Source organism: Neovison vison, chromosome 4 (genome assembly GCF_020171115.1).
Source record: "Neovison vison isolate M4711 chromosome 4, ASM_NN_V1, whole genome shotgun sequence".
Lineage (NCBI taxonomy): Eukaryota > Metazoa > Chordata > Mammalia > Carnivora > Mustelidae > Neogale > Neogale vison.
In genome coordinates, this window is record NC_058094.1 from 68594199 (window position 1) to 68619342 (window position 25144).

The window sequence follows — 25144 nt, forward strand, 5'->3', positions numbered from 1 at the left end:
AATTCTAAATTCAAAGTATGATTTCTATTGAATGTGTACATTTCACACCACTTACACAACTATGAAGTTGAAAAATCATAAAACCATCTTCAGTCAGGAGCCATCTATACATATAATATGTTTAAGTAATATATTTGATGAGGGAGCAGGAGGCTGGCTGAGGACAGAGTAGAAGCTGGCGCCTTGCACCCCCTCTTCACCCGCTCCCCTTCATTTGTGTAGCATTCCTCAGGCACCCCTGACTGCCATAAAACGATAAATAGTTAACTTACAGGGATCGCAATCCTGCAGAACAGGAATCTCCCTTGCTCTACAGGTATCCTAGAGATCTAAACAGGGAGGTTACCTTATCAATAACACAAATTTCCAGAGGCAAATAACTCTCATTTCCTGAAGCCCTAATGTCCCCCTCCTCACTATAAACTGGAGGAGACTGAGGTAGAAGGGAATGTAAATGATAGCAGGGTCATAATACCCCACTAAGAATCTCCCAACTATCTTGATGTTAATGCCTGACCTAAAGACGACATTGATCAAGCCATAAGGGCAAGCCCCCCCCCCCCCCCCCCCCCCCCCCGGGCACCTTGTAGGCCCACCTTAGCACGTGAGAGCTCTGTCAAAATCTCCCATCCCTTCACCACTTCCCCCCAACCGCAAGGTATATAACACGCCTACCCTCACAACTCAGGGCAGCCGCAGCTCTGCCTGCCCACGGGTCCTGTCCCTGTGCTTTAATAAACCACCATTTTGCACCAAAGATGTCTCAAGAATTCTTTCTTGGTCATCGGCTCCGGACCTCACCCCACCGAACCCGACCTAGGTTCTAGAACTTCATCATATTCATCTAAAAATATGTAACATATTCAAATAAAGTATGTATTTAATATACAGCATATATTTAAATTACATATGTTTGTACCTGCTAGTATTTGAATGGATAATTTTTGGAAGAACACAAAAAACTGTTAACAGTGATTCTTTCTCTAGAGATTGGGACAGCAATGGGTAGAGTTAGCTGGACACCGTACTCATTATTTAGGACTTTTCTTTTACTGTGTCCATACTTTACTTTTATAAAAATTAGTTTTTTAAAATGACTTCTTGGGGCGCCTGGGTGGCTCACTGGGTTAAAGTCTCTGCCTTTGGCTCATAGGCTCATCGGGCGTGGCTCTCTGCTCAGCATGGAACCTGCTTCCTCCTCTCTGCCTGCCTCCCTGCCTTCTTGTGATCTCTGTCTGTCAAATAAATAAATAAAATCTTTAAAAAATAAAATAATATAAAATAACTTCTCTAAGAACAATAATAGATGAGTCTTCTAAAGTATTTAAAAGTACAGGGAGCAGTGTACTTAAAACAAATTTTTTCAGAGTGCCTGGGTGGCTCAGTTGGTTAAGCAGCTGCTTTTGGCTAAGGTCATGATTCCAGGGTCCTGGGACAGAGCCCCGCACTGGGCTTCCTGCTCAGCGGAGAGCCTGCTTCTCCCTCTCCCTCTGCCTGCCGCTCTGCCTACTTGTGCTCCCTCGCTCTCTCTCTCTGTCAAATAAATAAATAACATCGTTAAAAAATAAAAAGAAAAAGAATTTTTTCTAGGCTCAACTAAAAAGTACCTGAACATAAAAAAGCCACATTTTAAAAAACAATCATTTGCATTTGAAATCAGTGTACTTTACTTAAACCCAGTTCATACAGAGACTCCAATAAAAAAATACTTTCATGAAAATAAGTGCTGGGCATTCAAATGATGTAACCATATAACAAAAGGAATTGTTATATCACCTTAAAACCTTTTGAAATAGGTAAATTATAAACCAAACAACTACAATCAAAGAAAGAAAGAAGTAAAACATAAATAAGTTAATTAAACGTGCCATTTAAAAGTCAATACTCGTTTTAAAATTTTAGATTGAATACCTACAAGTATTTTAATGCAGATGCTGACAGTTTTGATCCACTTATAGAATCTGTTCTGATCCTTCGACTTGCTAGATAATAGCCATGAATCATTCTTTCTGCCTCCAAACTGAATTCTACATTCAAATTCTTTGCAAAAGCCAGCAGCTAAATTAAAAGTGTGAAAAATTCAAACTTAAGAAAAAAGAAATTTCCAAACTTTATTATAAAATCTATATTACAAATATCCAAAGTTTGTATATTTTATTTACATCAAAGTTGGTTAAATATCTGGGGCCATCCCCAAAGTCACTGAGCATTTAAAATCATAGTCTTACAAATAGTCTTGTAAATCCTGTTAAAGTTTAGCCAGAATAATCTCTTCCTCCCTCTTAGCACAGAAATGTTCTGTGCAATGTATTTCAATGAGGATCAGGTCTTTGCTTCCAGTGGAATAAAAGGCTCACTTAGATCCTTTCAGTGGGAGAGGCTTCCCCCAGCAGCTCATTTCCCTTTGAATAGCTTTAATTCTTTGACAAATTTTTTTCCTTAAAACTTTCTCTCATGGGCCCTAGAGGTACCTGCCCTCCCTCCAGCTGAACACTACTAATGTGGGAGGCACTGTGTTAGCCACTATGAAGGTGGACTTTCCAGGACAGAACAAGCCTTCAGCATAACGATTACCCCTGTCTTCTCTGAGCTTTGTGCCTTTTTTTCCTGAGGATTCCGGTCCCTTAAGTCCTTAATCTGTGACATCATTTTCAAACTTTTCACCATCCTGTTTGTTTTCTGCTTTTTCAATGCAAAATCAAAAGGAAAATTTAATCATATTAAGGTTACTATTAACCATAATATTATATTTTAAATACAACTTTTTAAAGGATCTAGATATGTCCTGTATTGATATGTTCTGTCTTCTTTATTCTCCTTATACTTCACAGTTTCCTCTAGACCTTCAGAACTGGATAATAATATTATTAATAATATCAGTAGCCCTCTCTAGCTTTCAGAACCCCGCGGAGTCGAAGAAATGTGCCAGCGGTCTCTCCCTTCAGGAAAGGATTTGCTCCCAGCTCCTGGGAGTACTGTCAGCATTGGCCTCCAGGTGTCAGCCTCTTTAGGGAATGCCTCAGGACAGCCCATATCAAATGACTGAGTAGAAGTGAGACAAGGGCTACCAAAAAAGTCTATTTCTGTCCAAACCAAAGCAATCCCTGGTGGCTCTCTTTACCGCCAGAGCTCAGTGTAGGATTATCTTTGGGCCTGCATCACAGCTTGATTCTTTTCTCTGCCCAATCCTGCTTCCTCCTCCCTTCCACAGGTATTAATGGAAGAGCTGGAAGAGCACTCCTGAGTAAACAATGACACTCTAAACTCATCTCGGTCAGCCTCCTGGAGAGCTCAGGCTGTGACACACTCCACCCAATCTGTTTCGTATAATGGACAGATTTATCTTTTGGAGAAATCATTTTTCCTCTTTCACGGGCTTAGTAAAGTCCATCTGTTCTCTACAGTCTGATGAATCAACTATAATTTATTTATTTTTTTGCCTGAGCTTTATGGCTTATTGTAAATTTGCCAAATCCTAATCCCAATGACTCTAATTTTTGTTCCAGTCAACTAAGTCTTCTCATAGTTTTCCAAGTATATTCATTTCTACTTTTGTCTTTGCTCCTTCTTTCATTCCTGTTTAGAATGTCCATCCTTCCTGTCATCTAACTCTTACTTTTTCTTAAGGATCAACTAAAGTCTCACTTCCTTGAGTCTTCCCAACTCTTGCATTCTACTTGACATCTTCCTTCCTGAATTCCTAAAATACTTAGAGTACTTCGAATTAGCACCACCCAGTTTAGCACTTAAACTGTCTCCTAATGGTTTCTTGTATCTTGTTTTTATCTCATTTAAATGACAAACTATTTAAAGATTTATTTTTCTGTGAGAATATAAAAGAACAGAAGTAGGCTCATATGTATAAAGTATTTAGTAAAGACTTAATTAAAAAGCCCAAGGGCTTTTTTGTTTGTTTTTCAGAGAAAAACTGGGCAAACCAATTTCTCTGGTCATTAGTATGTCTATATATTTAGCACACAAATTCCTAGAGACTAACTACCTTTTTCTTATATATTAAAACAAACAGGGGTACCTGGGTGGCTCAGTCTGTTGACTTGGTTTTGGTTCAGGTCATGACCTCAGGGCTGTCAGATGGAGCCCCATCCCTTGTTGGACTCTGTGTTGGTCATGGAGTCTGTTTAGGATTCTGTCTTGGGCCACCTTGGTGGTGCAGTCAGTTAAGTATCTGCCTTTGGCTCAGGGTCCTGATCTCAGGGTCCTGGGATCAAGCCCCACATCAGGTGCTCTGCTTGGTAGGGACCCTGCTTCTCCCTCTACTTCTGCCTGCTGTTCCCCCTACTTGTGCTTTCTCTTTCTCTCTATCAAATAAATAAATAAAATCTTAAAAAAGAAAAAAGGTTCTCTCTCTCCCTCTGCCCCTCTCCCAAATATAAGTAAATAAATAAAACAAACAAAAATACCTAATGTATCATAAATATTGTTTTTCTGTTTTAAGCTATATGAATAAACAATGCTCATAATTCAGTTTTAAGACCACCTCAGTTTTCCTTTTACCCATGCAATCTGCCTACAAGGAAGGCAGGTAAGAAAAAAAAATTCTAATGACTCATCGATTCCCACTCCCAGTATTCCCTGCCCTTTATCTATCCTATCCAGGTACTTTAACTTTACAGTAACTAGAATTCTGAATAGTTAATATTAAAAGAGCATCACTTGTAAATACTTGTGTTCCTTTAATAGCTATAAAAATCATTGCTAACTTACATCATCTACTCTCAGGTTCTCTGAACACGCTGCACATGTTTTCATGGCAGGATGAAATGGGTTAGTGAGTTATGACAGGTATTCTCTAAAGTCAGAACTCTGAAGGTATTTGTATAAAGTAAATTCCTTTGAACAGTCTGTAAAATGAAAATAACTATATACCTATACCGCCTCTCATCATATTTTCCATAGAAAGATTTTTTATTAAGATTTTTTTTAATTAAGATTTTTTAAAGCTATTTGGACAGTGGTACAATTAATTCAACATTTTATTTTATTTTATTTTATTTTTTAAAGATTTTATTTATTTGACAGAGAGAGATCACAAGTAGGCAGAGAGGCAGGCGGAGAGAGAGAGAGAGAGAGGGAAGCAGGCTCCCCGCTGAGCAGAGAGCCCGATGCGGGACTCGATCTCAGGACCCTGAGATCATGACCTGGGCCGAAGGCAGCGGCTTAACCCACTGAGCCACCCAGGCGCCCCTTAACTGAACATTTTAATATTTATTATCCTTAAACAGTTTTTATTTAATTATATTCCTAAATATTTTCTATACAATGCCTTAAAGTATTTAAAAGCTGAAAGGGACTTGGAATAAAAGAAATCTAAATAAAGAAAACTGCTCATTTGAGTTCTATTTCAATTGAGAAGCATTAGAACAAGTATGCTTGGTACTCATTTCTTCTGCTTGTACCTTTTCAAAATCTTCAGTTGTGAACTTCTTAGAAGCTACATAAAGCTGCCCTTCAGGATCAATGGCTTTCTTTAGAGTATGTTGCACAGTAGAAAGAAGTGGAGAGCAAGGAGATGATTCATTGCACTTAATCAATAATCCAAATGCCTCTAGGAGATTAGTTGGAATCAAACTGCAATCCTACACCAAATGAAAATGTAAAAGACAAACATTAAACTCTGGGCATTTCCACAAACACTTTAGAAATAATTATAAATTAAATACTGTTTATAATTATTTAAATTATTAACATATTTATATTATATCTTATTATATTAACTATGTAGCTATTTTTTAATTTTAATATTTGTTATTATTGTTATTTAAAGTGATTCCTGAGTAGCATGGGAACTTAATATGATCAAGTTTTTTTTTAAAGATTTTATTTACTTATTTGAGAGAGAGAGTGAGAGAAAGCATGAGAGGGGAGAAGGTCAGAGGGAGAAGCAGACTCCCTGTGGAGCTGGGAGCCCTATGCAGGACTCCATCCTATGACTTTGGGATCATGACCTGAGCCAAAGGCAGTCTCTTAACCAACTGAACCACTCAGGCACCCTTAATATAACCAAGTTTTTGAATGCTCTTTATTATTTTCTTACACATGATTCATTAAAGCCTACTCTACTGCCTATTCAAATAATAATTTCTAGTAAACAGACACCTGCTTTGCATGACTAAAAAAATGAAAAATTTCAAACAATCATATCATTATTTAGTTCTACTACCTGATTAAAGATAGACATGGGTAAATAACAAAACATTAAGAATAACCAAAAATTGAGATTAAAATCTAGTTAAATTCCCTGAACATTCTAAAAATAAAATATACATATACCTTACCATCTGACCAATTAGAGTGTTTGTTTTCTGCATATTTTTCCTTGAAGATGAATCCATATCAACAAAAGACCAAAAACTGCACTGAATTGGAAAAGTCATTTGTTGATTAACACCATCCCCAAACTTCTTTCCTGGGATATATACTGTGATGTTTCTGCTTTCCACAACTAAGTCAAAAGACATTACCCATTTATTATTTAGTTCATTTAGGCCTATATATCTACAAATTAATAACAAATATTATTATATAGAATTTTAAACACTAAATGTTGGACAGTAAAGACACAAGTAAATCCGGTTGTTTTGCAAGATATAGTTAAATTAGAGGATCTGCCATAGAAAGAATAAGACAAAAAAAAATTTGTATGTTTATGTGTGCCATGACTTGATGAGAACAACAGTGTAAGCCATGTAGCTGTAATTATGGTCAGTATCTGGGTGAAATAGGTAGAGCGTTGAGAGACTGGTCATATAGGTCATGCTTACAAGGGGGTTCTGAAATTAAGCAATGTTCTTTCATGTGGAAAAAAATAAAGCAGGACTTGTATGTAAGAGTGAAAGAGCATAAGAGAGAAAATATAAACTACAATGACTTGGGGAAAACACATCTCAAATCCAGCATGTTGAAAACCAAATTCATCATTCTCTTCCTCAAATGACTTTGTGTGGATTACTCACAATTAGAGATATCAACATCCAACTACTTAAAACCCAAATTAAAAATCCTTTCTATCCTTCTTTCACCCCTTGTAATCATTCAATCTATGGATTCAATCCAATTCCTAGGATTCTATCTTCCAAACAGTTCTCAAATTAATCTTCTCCTCATTCATGATAACAGAGTCTTCTGTTTAAATTTATCTTTCTTTTGGGTCATAAGGTAAATAGTATTTTTAACTCTACAGAAAATGCCAGAGCAGTTTTCAAAATGGTTGTACTATGTTATATTCTCATCAACAATATATAGGAATTCCCATTTTTCCACATCCTTGTTCTGGAATTTGTTGTCAATCTTTTTAATTTTTTTAATTTTTGCTATTCCAGTAGCCAAGGCCAGCTACTTAGTATGTAGGCCCAGTGTAGTCTAAAAATCCAGGCTCCTTAATCAAACACAAGGGAAAAGCTGCTGTTAAGTATAATAATATATAAAGCTTTTTCCTTTAAAAATATTTTATTAGTTATGAAATGTAACAGGACTGATGTGGAGAAATTAGAATCTTCATCCTTTACTGGTGGGAATGTAAAGTTGCACAGCCACTGTGGAAAACAGTTTGGTAGGTCCTCATTAGGTTAAACATAGAATTAACTTATGATCCAGCAATTCCACCTCTAGGTATACACCCAAGAGTTGAAAGTAGGGACTCAAACAGATACCTGGACTCCAATGTTCAGAGCAACATTATTCACAACAGCCGAAAGACAGATACAACCTAAGTGTCCCTCAACAAACGAATGAATTTTTTTTTAAAAGTGGTATATATATATACATATAAAATGGAATCTTATTCAACAATAAGAAGAGAGATTCTCGAATAGACAAATTCATGAAAACAGAAAGTATAATGGAGGCTACCAGGGCCTGGAGGTAGGGAAGAACAGGGAGTTATTGTATAACGTACAGAGTTTCTTTCTTTTTTTTTTTTTAAGATTTTATTTATTTGTCAGAGAGAGGTTGAGAGGCAGAGAGCACAAGCAGAGGGAGCAACAGGAAGAGGAAGAAGCAGGCTTCCCGCTGAGCAAGGAGCCAGATGCAGGACTTGATCCCAGGACCCTGGGATCATGACCTGGCTGAAGGCAGCCACTTAACCAACTTGAGTCACCCAGATGTCACTGGATACAGAATTTCTGTTAGGAATTATGAAAAGTTCTAGAAATGGAGACTGGTAAGGATTACATATAACACTGTGAATGTGCTTAATGACACTGAATTGTATATTTTAAAATGGTTAAAATCATAAATTTTATGTTATGTATACTTCACTATGGAAGGGGAACTCCTTCAACTTGGAAAGGAACATCTACAAAAAAACCTACAGCTAACATCATATTTAATGGTGACAAACTCAAAACTCTCCTACTAAGATGAGGAACAAGACAAGGAGGTCTCTTTTCACCACTGTTTTTCGGCATCGGAGTAGAAGTCCTAGCTAAAACAATAATACAAGAAAAGAAATCTGGGCCAATACAAACTCACATATTAGCATAACTGAGAGCAAAAGCTAAAACAGTATATTTGCATATTAAATTCCTCTCTTTTTATTTATAAAGGTAAAATGAGAAATGTCATTTAATATAATTTCTCAATTCCTAAAATGTGTACAATATAATCTTAACAGTTAAGTATCTCCTTGACACTGGTGAGACTTTAAGTTAAACAGGTAAAAATTAATTAGAAAAAAATATTATTTACCTGATTGAAGCTGTTCTAGTTTATCCTTTTTGTGTGAAGCCAAGTCTCCTATAAAACAGATACCACCTTTAGCTAGCAAAGCACTGCCAGCCTGAATGCTAACTGCTCCAGTTCCATACTTATTCCTGGATAGAGTAGGAAAAATTTCAGTAGAGACCGGATGACGTATACCACGGGGCACAAGGTTTATACTAAAATTCAAAAGCCTAGGAAAAAAGAAATTACTCATTATTATTATTCAAGGTTTTATTTTCAGAAGTGAAAATGTATAAAAGCTATGCAATTAAATTTAGTTTGAGTCAGTGCTTTATGAACATTTTTTTTAGATTTTATTTTTAAGGAATCTCTACACCAAACATGGGGCTCAGACTCAAAACCCCAAGATCAAGAGTTGCATGCTGTACTGACTGAGCCAGGCAGGTACCCCTAATGAGCACCTTTTCTAGGGATAAAAATATATATGAGACATGCTCTTTAACTTGGAAAGTTCACAGCCTAGAAAGACATAAACAAAAAACTAAAAACTAAAACACAATGTTTTCATGAGAATATCCATAGAAGATTATTATTTCTTCCCAGAAGGCAGTCAGAGAAAGCTACAGAGAGATGTCATTTGAACTTGCCTTCCTCTTATGGATTGCTTTCTTTTGTTTATTCAGAATTTTCACATTTAGGCTTGACAGTAGCCCATAATGATTATCCCTGATGCCTATGTATTGTGGCAACTCTTGATACATCTGTTTTCTAACCTCTTTGCCAATTTCCTCAGCCTCTTCATTTCTTAAATTTAAATTCTAAGAAAAGATTATGATTATCTTAACTTCCAAAACCTTCCCACAGAAATCACAGCTTGCTGGTGCAATCAACTATGATGAGCTGACACAGACATCCAGTGCAAAAGAGGATGAAGTAGTATTCTTTAAATAAGGATAGGTAGATGCTGTATAATTTCTAGTATATATGCCTTCTAAGGAATTTGGATGTTAGTTTGAAGATATATAAAATGGGGGAATGAGATTTATGCAAGCCTACAAAGCAGTGGTTTTCAAACTGACCTCACATTAAAATCACCTGGGGATATTTTTAAAATTCCAATGTCAAGCCCCACCCCAAACCATTCTAGGGGTGAACCAAAGTCATAAATATTTCTTCTAAAATTCTCCCAAGTGGGGCGCTTGGGTGGGTCAGTTGGTTAAGCATCCGACTCTTGATCTTGGCTCTGGTCTTAATCTCAGGTTCACGGGCTCAAGCCCTGTGATGGGCTCCAAACAGATATCTGCTCAGATCAATTTTATATCTAGTTTATACCCAGTTCAATTCATTCTCAACAATGGTGTGAAAACAATTCAATGAGGAAAGGAAAGTCTTTTCAACAAATGGTAAGGAAAAACTGTATAAATGCATAGGAAAAAACATTAACTTTGACGCCTACTTCACAACATATACAAAAATTAACATATGATGGGTAACAGATCTAATGTAAAAGCTAGAACTGTAATTCTTCTAAGAGAAAATATAAAAGAACATCTCCATGACCTTAGAGTAGGTAAAGATTTCTTTCTTTTTTTTAGAGATTTTATTTATTTGACAGACAGAGATCACAAGTAGGCAGAGAGGCAGGCAGAGAGAGAGAGAGAGAGGGAAAACAGGCTCCATGCTGAGCAGAGAATCCAATGTGGGGCTCGATCCCAGGACCCTGAGATCATGACCTGAGCCAAAGGCAAAGGCTTAACCCACTGAGCCACCCAAGTGCCCATAGGTAAAGATTTCTTAAACAGAACCCAGAAAACACCAAACTTAAATAAACTCAATAAATTGAATTTCATCAAAACAAAATAGTCTGCTCATCAAAGACATTTTTAATAAAAAAAAATACTAGCTTTAGACTGAAAGAAAAATTTCATGCTACATATATGTGACAAAGGACGTATATCTAGAACAACCCCTCTTAAAAGTGGGTAAAGGACTTGAATAGACACTTCATAAAAGAAGATATATGAGCAGCCAATAAACACATATAAAAGAGCTCAGATCAGCAGTCATCAGGAAAATGCAAATTACAACCATAATGTGATATCATTTCACATGCACCAGAATGGCTAAATTGAGAAAGACTGACAATAACAGATGTTGGTGATGACAGAAACAACTGGAATCTTACATTGTTAGTAAGAATATAAAATGGTATAACCACTTTGGAAAACAGTTTGACAGTTTCTTATAAAGTTAAATATATATCTACCTAATGACATAGCAATTTTACTCCTAGGTATTTATTCAAGATAATGAAAACACATGTCTACAAAAAGACCTGTATAGGAATGTTTACAGTGGCTTCATTTATAACAGTCAAAACATGCAAAACCCAATCAATGTTCATCACTAGGAGAATGGATAAACAAATTTTGGTACATTCATATAATGGAATACTACCCATCAGTAAAAACAATGAACTACTAACAAACACAACTGGGTCAATCTCAAAAGCGTGTAGAGTAAAAGAGACTAGGCCCAAAAGAATATGCTTTGTATGCATTGTATGATTCTATTTTTATGAAGTTCGAGAACAGGAAAATTAACCTACGGTGACAGAAATCACCTGTGGAAATAGGAACTAAGTGAAAGAACTTTCTGAGGTGATGGAAATGTTCTGTATCTTATTTTGGTGCTAGCTATCACAATGTATGCACTTGTCAAAACTTATTACGGTATATACTTAAGATCTGATTAATTCACTATATATAAATTTTAACTAAAAAATGAAACAACCCTCCCAAATCTCTCATACCACCCCAAATACCACAGGAAAAGCTAGAGGTTAATGACAAACAGGAAAAGAGACAAAGGCCTTAATTTACAAGAGATATCACAAACCATTTAGGAATAAACAACTTAATAGAAAAGAGGACAAAAGAGGTTCATAGAAAAATAATAGAAGTGTTTAGATTGATGCTAAAACTTACTTCCAATTAAAAAAGTGCAAATTAAAATAAAATACCATTTTCCACCCATTCAGATGGCTAAGTTTAAAAGTTTGATAATACCTAGTGTTGGTGAGATTGTGAGGAAACAAATACTCCCATGCTCATCAGTGGAAGATTAAATTGGTGCAATCTGTAGCAGTTAGTACCACATTTACATTGCAATTTAATTTTAATTTAAGTTTAGCAAAACATCATCTGTCCAATTAAGCTAAATTTGCATTTTTAAATTTTAAATTCATTCTATGAATTTGTTTTTGCTTTACAAATGCATCCAAGGTATTAATATAAGAAGTTTATCCCTAGCTTTTGAACATTTAAGTGATTTTAAAAATGGTACTTCCTAGTGGAGAACCCCAAAATGCTGAATAGAAGTTTATTTCAAAGTTAGGGTGATAGTCCCAAAACAATAATTTTGGCACTTTTCACAGACTTATTTGTATACAGTGCATCAGTATTATTTAATGGAATCTTGGAGAAAAATAAGACAATGGCCTATTGGCTTGTTGGCTCTTGGGGGGAAGATTATTTTAAAATGAAAGCAAATAAAAAAGTAGAACACTGAAATAGGGAATGAGGGAAAAGGAAGCCTGTGAAGGATGCATTTATTTGTAAAGGTCTGAGTGAGGAAACTGGTGAAATTCTGCATGGTTAGATTCTCAAAATACTGAAAGCAAATATCCAATTTATCAATTCCTGTTTTTAAAGTTTTGAAATTCATTAATAAAAGTTTATTTATTTATTTATTTATTTGGATATTTTTATTTTTATTTTTTTTCCAATTTATTTATTTTCAGAAAAACAGTATTCATTATTTTTTCACCACACCCAGTGCTCCATGCAAGTTGTGCCCTCTATAATACCCACCACCTGGTACCCCAACCTCCCACCTCCCCACCACTTCAAACCCCTCAGATTGTTTTTCAGAGTCCATAGTCTCTCATGGTTCATCTCCCCTTCCAATTTACCCAAAAGCACATACCCTCCCCAATGTCCATAACCTTACCCCCCATAAAAAAGTTTATTTAAATATTTATAGTGCCCAGTTGAATTCTAAATATTTGTTTTGTAATAGTGCTCATGGAAAGGATTTATGCAAATCCGTGACCAATGTATACTTTGAAAACATTCGTATCACATATTTTACCTGTCTACAAGTAGAGTATCACTTGTTATAATTAAAATATCCAGGCAATCTTTCAGTTCCTTGTTACGGTCACTTGTCTGTACTAGACTCATCAGCAAACAGAGCTTGAGTAAATTGTAAGTCCCAGGAGGAACAATTTGTGATGCAAAGATATTGGCAAGTATTGCTGTAAACTTCCAGCATGAGCTGGAAGTCAAAGAGAGAAGATACCTGAAATTGTCGCTAATTCCTGAGGGAACTGGAAGTAAATAATAACACATATATTAAAAAGGGTTTTAAAACAAGAAAATGACATTATAGATCTCTAATTCCATTTATCAAAAATATTATCAAATTATAGTTCTTCTAGTAATACCATACTCAAATTCTTATGATGTTAAATTATTATATATCTATATATATTATATAAATTATATTAAACTATGATTAGAGGTCACTTTGGTCTCTCAATTTTATTCCAGGGAATATAATAAAAGGAAGCAGTTACTCCATGTGTCCACATAGACTGGCTGTGATGGGGGCAAGCAAATCCCTCATTCTTTTCCTTTTAAGACCTAGATGAACAAAGCCAGATCGGGGGGCTCCTGTATTACAGTGTTTGCTTCTATATTTCTATGTTTAAAATAACCACCTTTAGTGAGGGCTAAACAGCAGAATGGGAATTATTTGAATGGTGCTATTAAAAAGGAAGATTTACTCTCTACTACTTAGAAAGCACTGTACTGTACTATACTGTAACATTCTAGATCTTCCTTATTTCCTTACTCTATCTGGCTCCTAAAAAAAAAAAAAAAGAGTAATTTATTGCAGCCTATCATTAGGAGGAATAGCTGTGCACGCATAACTCAGTCCTTTTCTCCTTCCTCTTGGGGGCTACCATCACAGAGTAATGGTTTTTTCTATTCATCCAAGCCCATGGACCAAGGGAGACCTACTTTAGTATAGCTCCTGCCACATTTGGGTGGTTAAATCTGCCTAATTCTGTAGAGCAGCATGAGAAAGCACACTTTTTCACCTACATATAAGTCATGTTCTGCTACCAAATCAATAAGTCAGGAAACATTTCACAGCAAAAAATATGTCAAATATCATTAAAATATCTATTGTCCATTTGTGCTTCTTTTCTTCAATACTTTTATTCTTTTAAGAAGCTTTTCTCTTCAAAACAAGCAGAGGTATCTAGAATCCACTTGCATTTAAATTTAACTTGGTCTTCTATTATTGCAGATGGTTATCTAGTGATTAAAAAAAATCTAACTTTATTCAAGATTTAACTAATCTTTCGTACTTTAATTATTTGTGTGGCAAGTTAAGACTAGGTCTGCTCTCGGGGCGCCTAGGTGGCTCAGTGGGTTAAAGCCTCTGCCTTCGGCTCAGGTCATGATCCCAGAGTCCTGGGATCGAGCCCCACATCGGGCTCTCTGCTCAGCGGGGAGCCTGCTTCCTCCTCTCTCTCTCTGCCTGCCTCTCTGCCTACTTGTGATCTCTCTCTGTCAAATAAATAAATAAAATCTTAAAAAAAAAAAAAAAAGACTAGGTCTGCTCTCTACTTTTACTTCAAGCCTATTTATGTTTGAGTTGTTAAAGGAAATTATCAGTAACAAGGGTATATTTTGGCCCCCATCTGCCTTTCTCTATTATCTTATTCTTGATTGGTTCAGCTCAGTTGAGGAAAAGGATGCTATTGTATTGGGTTTTTTCTCAGACCACAAGTTGCTTAACATTGCTTTAGTTAGAAAATAAAAGGTTGGGTAGAAAAATCTTTTCATGAATGTCTAACTCTTGGCATTTGGACACAATTTTCTCATTGTTAATTATGAAAAAATCAAAATAAAGTTTACGCAAAAAAAGGAGTCCTTCCTGTGGGCAAGGTTCTACGTTATCACATTTTATTTCTTTCATAGCATTTATTATCTGAAATTGTCTTGTTGATTAGTTTATAGGTTTACTGACTGTCTCCCATATGATTTAAGAGTAGGAACCTTGATTATCCTTACTATAACTACACACCTAGTTCTTAGAAGAGTGCCCAGCAATACTTATTTCCTGAGCAAATACTTATTTCCTGAACACATGGACTTAAATTTAAATATTTGTTAATATATGATACTAACAATTTCCTTACCTTTTGGATTGCAAGAAATGATACTATTTGCCTCTATACAAACAGCAGTTTGTGAAGTTTTTACACAGGTTGGAATTCCAATAATTTTATACTCATTTCCTATATTCATTTTACTCACTGATTCATCTAAGATGATTAAACACAAAAGAAAATATGTATTCACTAAATGAAACTTGTACATGTTTGTATGGTTCAAATACCTAAAGGTAGTAAGAATTTAGTACTTAAGTTAGTTGTAAAGCATTTATTTTTGTGTGTAATCTCTATATAGAGTAACACTGATAATGTAAAGTAAGGCAATTTCATTGCTGGTAAATTTTGATATTTATAGGTGATGATGAATTAATTTTAAGAAGCAACAAGACAGTCTCCTCTAAGACAATTAAAGGAAAAACAAGGATCAACCTATTTAAAATGAAATGTCTTTGCATTAAATGATAAAAAACATTAATAAAAAATGACCTATAAATAATAATTTGAGAAGAAAATAATTTTAAAAGGTATTGTCAATACCTATAATATAGGCAGGTCTTTTTACACTTATTATCTAATTGAAAACTGTTAGATATTGCTATTCCTGCTTTGTATATGAAGAAACTGAGAAGTTAAGCAAATTGTACAAGGCTAAACAGTACATAGCAGAACTGAAATTCACATCTAGATCTGGCAATCTCCAAAATCTACCTTCTTGCAGTACGCTAGGTTTCCCTTCTCACATCTACAGACTAGGCAATGCTTTTGCACAAATTCAAAATTGGTTGGTTCATTGATTGATTGTTTTCAGTGGTCTCCATGCCCAGCATGGAGCCCAATGAGGGGCTTGAGATTCACAACTCCAAGATTAAGACCTGAGCTAAAATCAAGAGTTGGATGCTTAATCAACTAATCCACCCAGGCACCCCCCCAAAATTTATTTTACAAACATACACTAAAAATCTTGCTCCTCCATTACACAGTTAGAAGCTGGTTGGTTGTAAAGCTATGAAAGAAAGGCTTAAAAGGAGGGACAGGATTAGCATTCTTCATGAAGAAGATCAAAGGGTGATCTTAATCATTTTTTTCCTTCTCTCTCTCTCTGGCTTTTTTTTTTTTTAAAGATTTCATTTATTTGTCAGAGAGAGAGAGTGTGCACAAGCAGGGGAAACAGCAGCCAGAGGAAGAAGCAAGGTCCCCACTGAGCAAGGAGCTTGATGCAGAACTCCATCCCAGACCCTGGGATCATGACCTAAGTTGATGGCAGACACTTAACTGACTGAGTCCCAGGCGCCCCTCCTTTTTTTTTTTTTTTTTTTGGCTCCACAGAGCTTATTGGTATACCCTGTAGACTGGAAGGGAAGAATCAGGCACAAGAATTGAGAAAATAAAAACTACAAACCAGTCAGCTGATCAAACAAACTAACAAAAACAATTAACTGAAGGATACAGAATGAATTGTGAGGAAAAAATAAAAGCAAATTGTTTTTCAACTGTTCCTTGAATTACAGAGTTTGGCAAATGTATCTCAAGGTCAAGGAAAGGTGAAGAAAAAGGTAAGGAGGCTGGGAAGTCTGGTTATTTCTTCTAATGTCAATCCCAAAAGGCCTGTTTTTTAAATTAATTTAATCTTTAAAATTCATTTAGGTTCTATATGAGTTTATTTGAAGAAAGGGTTTTCTACCAAAATAAAAGTTGGATAGCCACTTATCTTTCTATATTATTGGGTTTGTATGTAGTATATAATAGAATTAAGTAATTAAAAACATAGACTTTGAGGCTGGAATGCCTGAATTTGAATGATGGCTGTGCTACATACTAGCTATGTGACTTTGGACAAATTACTCTCTGTGCCTCAGTTTCCAAACTGTAAAACTGAGATAACAGTAGAACTTACTTGACGCAGTTGCGCCTAAATGAGTTAATATATGTAAAAGTGACTGGCACACAGTAACTGCTATATAAAAATGACCTATTATCAGGGCACCTGGGTGGCTCAGTGGCTTGAGCCTCTGCCTGCGCCTCAGTTCATGATCTCAGGGTCCTGGGATTCAGCCCTGCATCGGGCTCTCTGCTCAGTGGGGAGCCTGCTTCCACCTCTCTCTCTCTCTGCCTGCCTCTGTGCCTACTTGTGATCTCTGTCAAATAAATAAATAAAATCTTTTAAAAAAATGACCTATTATCATCTCTGCTTACATGCCTGCTTCATCCTTGTCAGGCCACAGTGGAAAGAGTTCTTGTTTGAATTTCTGTTTCCCTAAATCTTGAGTTTCCTATACATGGTTGACATCCAAGTTCCCTCCTTCTGAACAATTTAATTCCTCCAATTTCAGCCCAAGAAAAGAGCCTGAGCCCCACCCTCATTTTACAGTTCTGGCTTTTCCATGAAGACTCACCCTTCCCTGGGTAATTAATACCGATAATGATTTCCTCCATGGCAGACTCTGCCTGCTCACAGGTCTTTACTCATGCAGTTCTCAACAGTTAATCATATGTCACAGCTCATTCATATTTTAAGCAAATATTTATTGAGGTTTTACTATGTGCAGTAAAAACACTAAGTCCTTATCTTCATGAAGTTTGCATTATAAAATAATCCCATAGGTGCCTGAGTGGCTCAATCAGTTAAGTGGTCGAAACTCTTGGTTTCTGCTCAGGTCCTGATCTCCCTGTGGGGGACACTGAGCTCCGTATCAATCTCCTCGCTCAGTGGGGAGTCTGCTTCCCCTCTGCCCCTCCCCCTGCTCACAAACTCTCTCTCTCTTTCAATAAATAAATAAATCTTTAAAAAATAAATAAAATAACTCCAATGTTTACATAAGACACAACATAAAATGATGGGAGAACATTGCCATAAATAATTTTGTCCCTGAAATTTAGCACAGTGCTTGGGACATAGCAGGCACTAATATTTTTTTTAAGTGAATGATGTATGACTCAATGAATAACTGATACATTAGCTAAATATGACTCTTTAAGACACTCAAAATAAGACCTATGATTCTTAAGCTATAGAAGTACCATTTATACTATATAACTATAAACAAGTCAATTACATATTTTATATATTTTACAGCTATTTGTTTTTAGTTCACACAAAACTTACTTACCTCTTAGAAAAATTGTAAGAGACTGAAACCTAAATGGCTGGGTCTTAGAATATCCTCGAAAAGCATGAAGTGCCTTTGCTGTGATTATTTCAACTATCTGTTTATCTTAAGGCAAATAGCAAAAAACAATTAGTTATTTGAATATACATTCAAATTTCCACATTAAGATATTAAATACTATTTTAAAATTTGTAATTACAAAATATGAATGCATTTTTACCACCAAGTACTCTAAATTTTCTGTCTTCTTGAAGTGAAGATGAACATAGATTACACAAAAAGTCATTTCTTACTGTTGCAGATTCTGTAGCACCAGGCACATGCACTCTTATATACTGAAATCCTAAAAGAAAACAGAGGTAAGCTAAATTTGCTTTTGGATTTAGCTACCCATTTTCAATCCTTTAAAATTATTCTAATTCAAGGTATAATTAATTCACTTTTGCATGTGGGTTCAGAGCAGTCAATTAACATTTATTGCATGGCTATTTCTTGCGAGACACTATGCTAAGGCATTCTTTTTGTATTTTTTTTTAATATTTTATTTATTTATTTGATAGAGACACAGCGAGAAAGGGAATACAAGTAGAGGGAGTGGGGGAGGGAGAAGCATGCTCCCCACTGAGCAGGGAGCCCGATGTAGTGCTGCTCTCGATCCTAGGACCCTGGGATCATAACCTGAGTTGAAGGTAGACGCTTAATGACTGAGCCACCCAGGAGCCCCAAGGCACTCTTGATATAGATCCTTAAACACAGTTTCAAAAGGCAGCAATAAGAAACAGATAATTTCGGGGCGCCTGGGTGGCTCAGTGGGTTAAGCTGCTGCCTTCGGCTCAGGTCATGATCTCAGGGTCCTGAGATCGAGTCCCGCATCAGGCTCTCTGCTCGGCAGGGAGCCTGCTTCCTCCTCTCTCTCTCTGCCTTCCTCTCTGACTACTTGTGATCTCTCTCTGTCAAATAAATAATAAATAAAATCTTAAAAAAAAAAAAAAGAAACAGATAATTTCAATATATGGTATTCATTTAGAGGGTTCAGAGAAAAGAAAGGAGGCATGACATCCAACCCAATGAGAAGTGGAGATGAATGGAAAGATGTCCTGAGAATTACTGAACTGAAGATAAGCCAAAGGTTTGAGAGAGGACATTACAGGGAGAGGAAACAGCACGAACAGTCATGGAACAGTGTATGAGAAGAAGCACTTCAAAAATCCAAGAGCACCTCTTATATTGCGGGAGAGAGAAGGGAAAGAAAAGAATGCACCTGAGGATTATGCAAAGTAAACTTGTATACATGAAGCATCAAGTTTTATTCCATTCTTTCTACTCCATGTTTCATAAAACTAATGGTAAACATGATTTAGGATTAAACAATAAATTGTTTTACAGTTTTATATCTACCTTTTGAAAGAGGACATGCTTCATCTGAACAAAGAAATCTTGCACCTTGTGTATACTTGGTTACAGTTGTCATTGCAATCACAATTCCTTGCATCATATAAAATCTTTGAGATGCATAATCAAGTGGAAACTCACAAAGATCAAGAATATAACTTCGCAGAGGAGGTAAATGTGTTAACTTCAGCACTATATTAATCTAATAGAAATGTAAAAATGGTATTAAAAAATTACAGATTCATTTGGATTTGCATTACACTATAGTAAGTATATTTGTGGAGTAAATCGGGTAAATAATTTGTTAGTGTTATCAAGAATAAAAATTTAAGCATAAGATAAAAGATTTAAATTAAAGATGCAAACCCTAAATCTTACATTTTAATTGCAAATATTATAATGAACTAAGAATTTTTCCTTAAAAGCGCAATTTCCTAGCTATATCCACTGAAAAGACCTATAAAACAATGAGGATCCAATAGCAATGAACCCTTCCAGTACCCAGATTGTGATTTCTTAAATATTATTTCTCACCAAAAAGAATCAAGGCTGCTTAAGGGAAATGGCTGACTACAGGTCTGGGAAGGAAAATACAGACCTGTTGCACCACTTTGTGCCAGAAATCAAGGTAGCTACAAAAAACTAAAACATGGGATGTGTCAAAACGACATAAACAAAAACCTTATGGGACTCCCAATGGACCAAAAGCACAATAACATACATCAAAAAGAATGACAAAGATTCATTGAAATATATTGTATATATTTTTAAATTCATGAGCTCCTCAAAAAAAAAAAAAGGGTAAATGAAACCAAAAAAAGTATTGGCCATCACTGGAGGCTCTCAGAGTTCAATTCATTATTCTATGAAAATTTATAAATGGAAAGAATCAACCATTTACTCTGCCCTTCAGATACAAACTGTATTTTAGGGTAACAAAATAGTTGATGAGAGAAAACTCCTGTTATAGAACAATTTCAGCTAATAAGTTCAAAAGGTTGCTGAAATTAGAAAAATCACAATTTTACAACTTCTAATGAAATAATGGATTCTACATAATGGTCATCAGTGGCAGCAAAAACTATTAGGTGAAAGTTGATGGGAGGGTGTATATTGAAGAGGTCAGACTGGCATTACCAGAGCCCACTGATCAATTGTGCGGTTACTAAAAGTGAAAAACAGTTTACTTCTCCTAAGGCAGTGCAGTATGAAATACATGACAATAAGTATGATGTATTCTTGTCAAAATGAGTTGAATCTGAATTTAAGCAAGTTTTTAGAGCCAATTCTATTTCCCAGAAATATGGCATATGGAAGAATAAGTTAAATACCATAAGAACACAATCAGACAAATCCAAACATTGTACAGGACAATTAACTAGTTTCTTCAAAAACTTAGTGGTATAAAAAGAAAGAGGGAGGAAACTGCTCTAGATTAAAAGAGATTTAATGAGATACAATAACCAATTATAATATATAGACCTTGTTTTGATTCTGATTTGAACAAATCAATTGTGAAATACTCTTGAGAACCCAAAGAGATACATTTAAATATGGATTGGAAATTAGAGGACACCAAAAATCGTTATTTTGTAAAGGGTCATAATGGCATTGTGATTGTGTAAGAAAAATGTCCACAACTTTTAGAGGTTGCTACTAAAGGATGTAGTAGTGACATTAAGATGTCTGGGATTTGTCTTAAAATATTTTGGTAAAAAATGCAGGTAATGGCAAAATATTGTAAACTATTAGTTCTGAATGATACATATTCTCTTTATTTTGGGGTATGTTTAGAATGTTTTAATATAATAATGTTCACCATTATAAATGATAATACAGGAAGTAAAGATGTGTATTTAAGATATTCTATTGAACTCTGAAAAATGTAGTATCTTTTTAAATAAAAATATGAATACAAAAATATTTATTTACAAGTAATCTTCAAAGCTTTTTACCCTAGTTTTCTTGTTAAATTTAAGTAAAACTTACTTGAGTTTCAGTCTGTAATTGTCCAATTAATGACAGAGTCTTAACAGCAGTAAAACAGACCTGTGATTTCAAACAAACAAAGTTACCAAAAATTCCATGTGGCATGAAATTATTTTTCTTTAACTTACTGATTGAAAAACTTGAGCAGCTTTTAAAGGCTTGTGTAAAATATGATTTCCGAGTTCAGCATCCAATTCAACAATATCAGAGGGATTTACTAAAATATTAAATCGATAGACAGCATAACTTTGTTTTGAATCTGTAAAAATACACAAATATAAAAATGAGAACAGTAACATGTAGGAATTTATTTTAAAGTTTCTAAAATATAAAGTCACCTTTGCTGAACATACCATTGTAGTATTTGCAATCATCTATAAACTTTTGGAGGCCTCCACTTCTGTCAAGGTAGATAAGGGCTGCCTCCTTCATTTTCAGATTTGACATTTTCTCCTAGTTAATGATTCTTCTCTATTACATTGGTTAAACCACAGTTGCTGGTAAAGACTACAGATGATGAAACACACAAAAAAGATGAGAATACCTGGAAATAAAATAAATTAGAATTTATACTTCACAATCTCTAATAAAACTTTACAAACTGCTCAACTTAAAATTGAGAGTGAAATGAAATGAAGTAAAATTTCCAACTTAAATTCCTACCCAAAAGGAAACAACCTTTTTTTTTTCCAAATAACATTTTTTATCAATAGGAGGTCAGCAAATTCTCCACAAGATTGCATATCTAAGAAGAGGAGCCTCAACTTTCTCTTTACAGAGTAGGTGTTTCCAAAAAATGCTTATTGAAATAATATTACATCATGAGGTCCCCTTGCAGGGTTGCTTAAAAAATTAAAGTGGTAAAAGTTGTTTCAAAAATTCAAAGTAAAATGTAGTTGACCTAAAAAATCTGAAAACTTAGTTTTAGATACAGCTTTTCCTAGTTGCTGTGGGGGAATCACCTGACCTCTCTTGGCTCAGTTATCTTCATCTGTAGAAAACAAAGGGGTTGTATTAGATGATAAGGCCTCTTCTGGATGTAAATCTTTTATTAGTGACCAGCATAAAACATTAAACCCTGGTAATGAGAACAGAATATGCAAAAGTCATTTAAAGGGACGTCTGGGTGGCTCAGTCAGTTAAGCATCTGCCTTCAGCTCGAGTCATGATCTAAGAATCCTGAGACTGAGTGCCACATCAGGCTCCCTATTCAGCGGGGAACCTGCTTCTCCCTCTCCGTCTGTCTACTGCTCTGCCTACTTGTGCCCCCTGCCCCCTGACAAATAAATACATAAAATCTTTTATAAAAAATTCTTCATTTAAAGACAGCCAACAGTAATTGGAAACAATATATATCAATAATTGTATTAGGTGTTAAGGATGAAATGATTAAAATCGGATCTTGCCTTCAAGGATCTGCCAATTTAGAGAACTCAGAAATGATAACCATCACATTTATTCATTATCAAATATTCATTGGACATTTACTATTCCTTGGATATCAGACTCCTAGACAATGGGGATACAAAGATAAATAAAATATGATTTCTATTGTTCACAAAGAGTACAGTGAGGGATGAGAAATACGTAAAAAAATTACAATTTACTTGCTATAAAAATATTAGTGTACTGGGGTGCCTGGGTGGCTCTGTGGGTTAAAGCCTCTGCATTCAGCTCAGGTCATGATCTCAGGGTCCTGGGATTGAGCCCCATATCAGGCTCTCTTCTCAGCAGGGAGCCTGCTTCTTGCCTCTCTCTCTGCCTGCCTCTCTGACTATTTGTGACCTCTCTCTCTGTCAAAAAAATAAATAAAATCTTCAAAAATATTAATGTACTAAGGTGCACAAAAGGAACAGGATATATTAAATAGTTCACAAAATGACATCATCCTTGTGTTGGGTCATAATATTTTCTATTGTTTTAGGATATTCTGACTTAATACAATGGGTCAAGAGAAAAAGCAATAAATTCTACTTTAAAGGTGGTATTTGATAAAGACTTCACTAACTGGAAGAGATGAAAAGACAGGAGGATTTTTCCAAAGATAGGGTAACCCCTTGTTACCCCAATTTTCAGACCTACACTATTGAATCCATGTGCTTACTACTTCGTATTCAGGCTACTTTCCAAATAAAAGTTAACTGACACTGTTCTTTTTGCTATTACACAGGAGGGAAATTTCAGAGTTTCTCAGTGGTCATAGTACAATGATCTTAAAGCGTATTTTGTGTTCAGGACATCTGTGCTTCATTTGAATATAAGTTTTCTGGGGCTGAATGAAGGGAGGCTATTGGTAATTAAATGGGTGAGTCTCAATCAGATTATTTGAAGTCCATGATGATTATATAGATAAGCAAAGAAAAGCCATCAGAGGTTTTAACAAGGGGGACACCTGGGTGGCTCAGTCGGTTAAATGTCTGCCTTGGTTGGGCTCACATCATGATCCCAGCATTCTGGAATCCAGCCCCATGTCAGGTCCCTGCACAGCTGGAATGAAATGAAGGAGAGCCGATGGATTCTAGATTTTCAATGTTTTCATGCTGGACATGGTGACCAGACTGTAAAAGTGTTAGGATGGGGTTATGTGGATAATGCGCTCTAATGGAAGTATGGAACTCCGGAGAAGCGTAGGAAAATCATGTAAAGTTCACTTGTGAGACCGTAACCCCGATGGACTCTTGTAGTCCAGCAGAGAGAGAGAGAGAGAGAGAGAGAGAGAAAGAAAGAGAGAGAAAAAGAAAGGAAGAAAGAAAGAGAGAGAGAGAAAGAAAAGGAAAGAAAGAAAGAAAGAAAGGAAGGAAGGAAGGAAGGAAGAAAGAAAGAAAGAAGGGAGGGAGAGAAAGAAAAGGAAAGGCAAGGCGGCGAGAGATAAAGCTCCAGAGTACATGTGTAAAACAGGTCTTGGGAGTATATTCACTTTTGAGAAAGGGAAAGGGGAGACACGACATGGAAGCCTGTGGAAAGGCATTAAATAAGAGAACAGGGATAAAATTCTACAAGTGTTCCCATACTCTAAAGAATTCAAGTGTGTTGGTTCACTTGGAACAGGCGCGAGTCGCGTCTTCTCACCCTGTCGCAGAAAAACACCTCACAAACAAAGTGGATAAAAGCGAATCTGACCTCACACCCTGGGATCTAGAACCTCTTCCACCGAGCCAACCACAGCCTCTGCGACCAGGAACCCCGACCCACCGAAGGGTGCCAAGCGAGCGTTCCCCTCAAAGCAACACCCCAGGCGAATTCGCACGCATGCGCACACCTTGCAACCGTTGGTGGCGCGCTGGCTGCCGGGACCCTGCCCCACCCCTCATCAGGGTGGGTACCCAGACCCTTCCTCCTCCCTCTTTAATTAAATCAACGTTGCACCTTCACTGTAAGGCAAAGAAGAGGGACAAGAATAGAAACAAATCTGTTTTTTGTTGTTTTCGCAGGCAAAGTGTCTCCTTGGTTTTTGTTTTTATTTTATTTGAAAACTCTCCTGTTGGGAAGGCAAAATGGTGTAATCAAGCTGGAAAACATTTTGGACTACTTCAAAGGTGGAGTTACTTTATGATCCAGCAAGTCCATGCCACACATTATCTATTATACATATATAATGAAGGGATTTAAAACATATGTTCAAATTGGTCTGGCAGTGTCTGGCCGTGTTTTCTCACAAGACTTTCAGAATGAGGCGATTCCTGGCCAAGAAACAAAAGCAGAATCGTCCCATTCCCCAGTG

The 25144-nt window shown here is 35.9% G+C and overlaps 1 protein-coding gene across 1 annotated transcript in view; it reads right to left on the reverse strand.

Annotated features, from left to right (window-relative positions):
- Positions 1-21870, reverse strand: part of MCMDC2 (minichromosome maintenance domain containing 2) — a 30898-nt gene extending 9028 nt beyond the window's left edge. The window contains exons 1-12 of the mRNA XM_044244473.1: positions 21777-21870; positions 21552-21682; positions 21424-21483; positions 19441-19636; positions 18263-18385; positions 18043-18147; positions 14960-15085; positions 12835-13072; positions 8707-8912; positions 6297-6463; positions 5418-5597; positions 1916-2058 (exon numbers count right to left, since the gene is read on the reverse strand). Of these exons, the coding sequence (XP_044100408.1) occupies positions 1916-2058; positions 5418-5597; positions 6297-6463; positions 8707-8912; positions 12835-13072; positions 14960-15085; positions 18043-18147; positions 18263-18385; positions 19441-19636; positions 21424-21483; positions 21552-21682; positions 21777-21870 (1769 nt within the window). The remainder of the gene's footprint in view (positions 1-1915; positions 2059-5417; positions 5598-6296; positions 6464-8706; positions 8913-12834; positions 13073-14959; positions 15086-18042; positions 18148-18262; positions 18386-19440; positions 19637-21423; positions 21484-21551; positions 21683-21776) is intronic.
- Positions 21871-25144: the final 3274 nt, after the last annotated feature.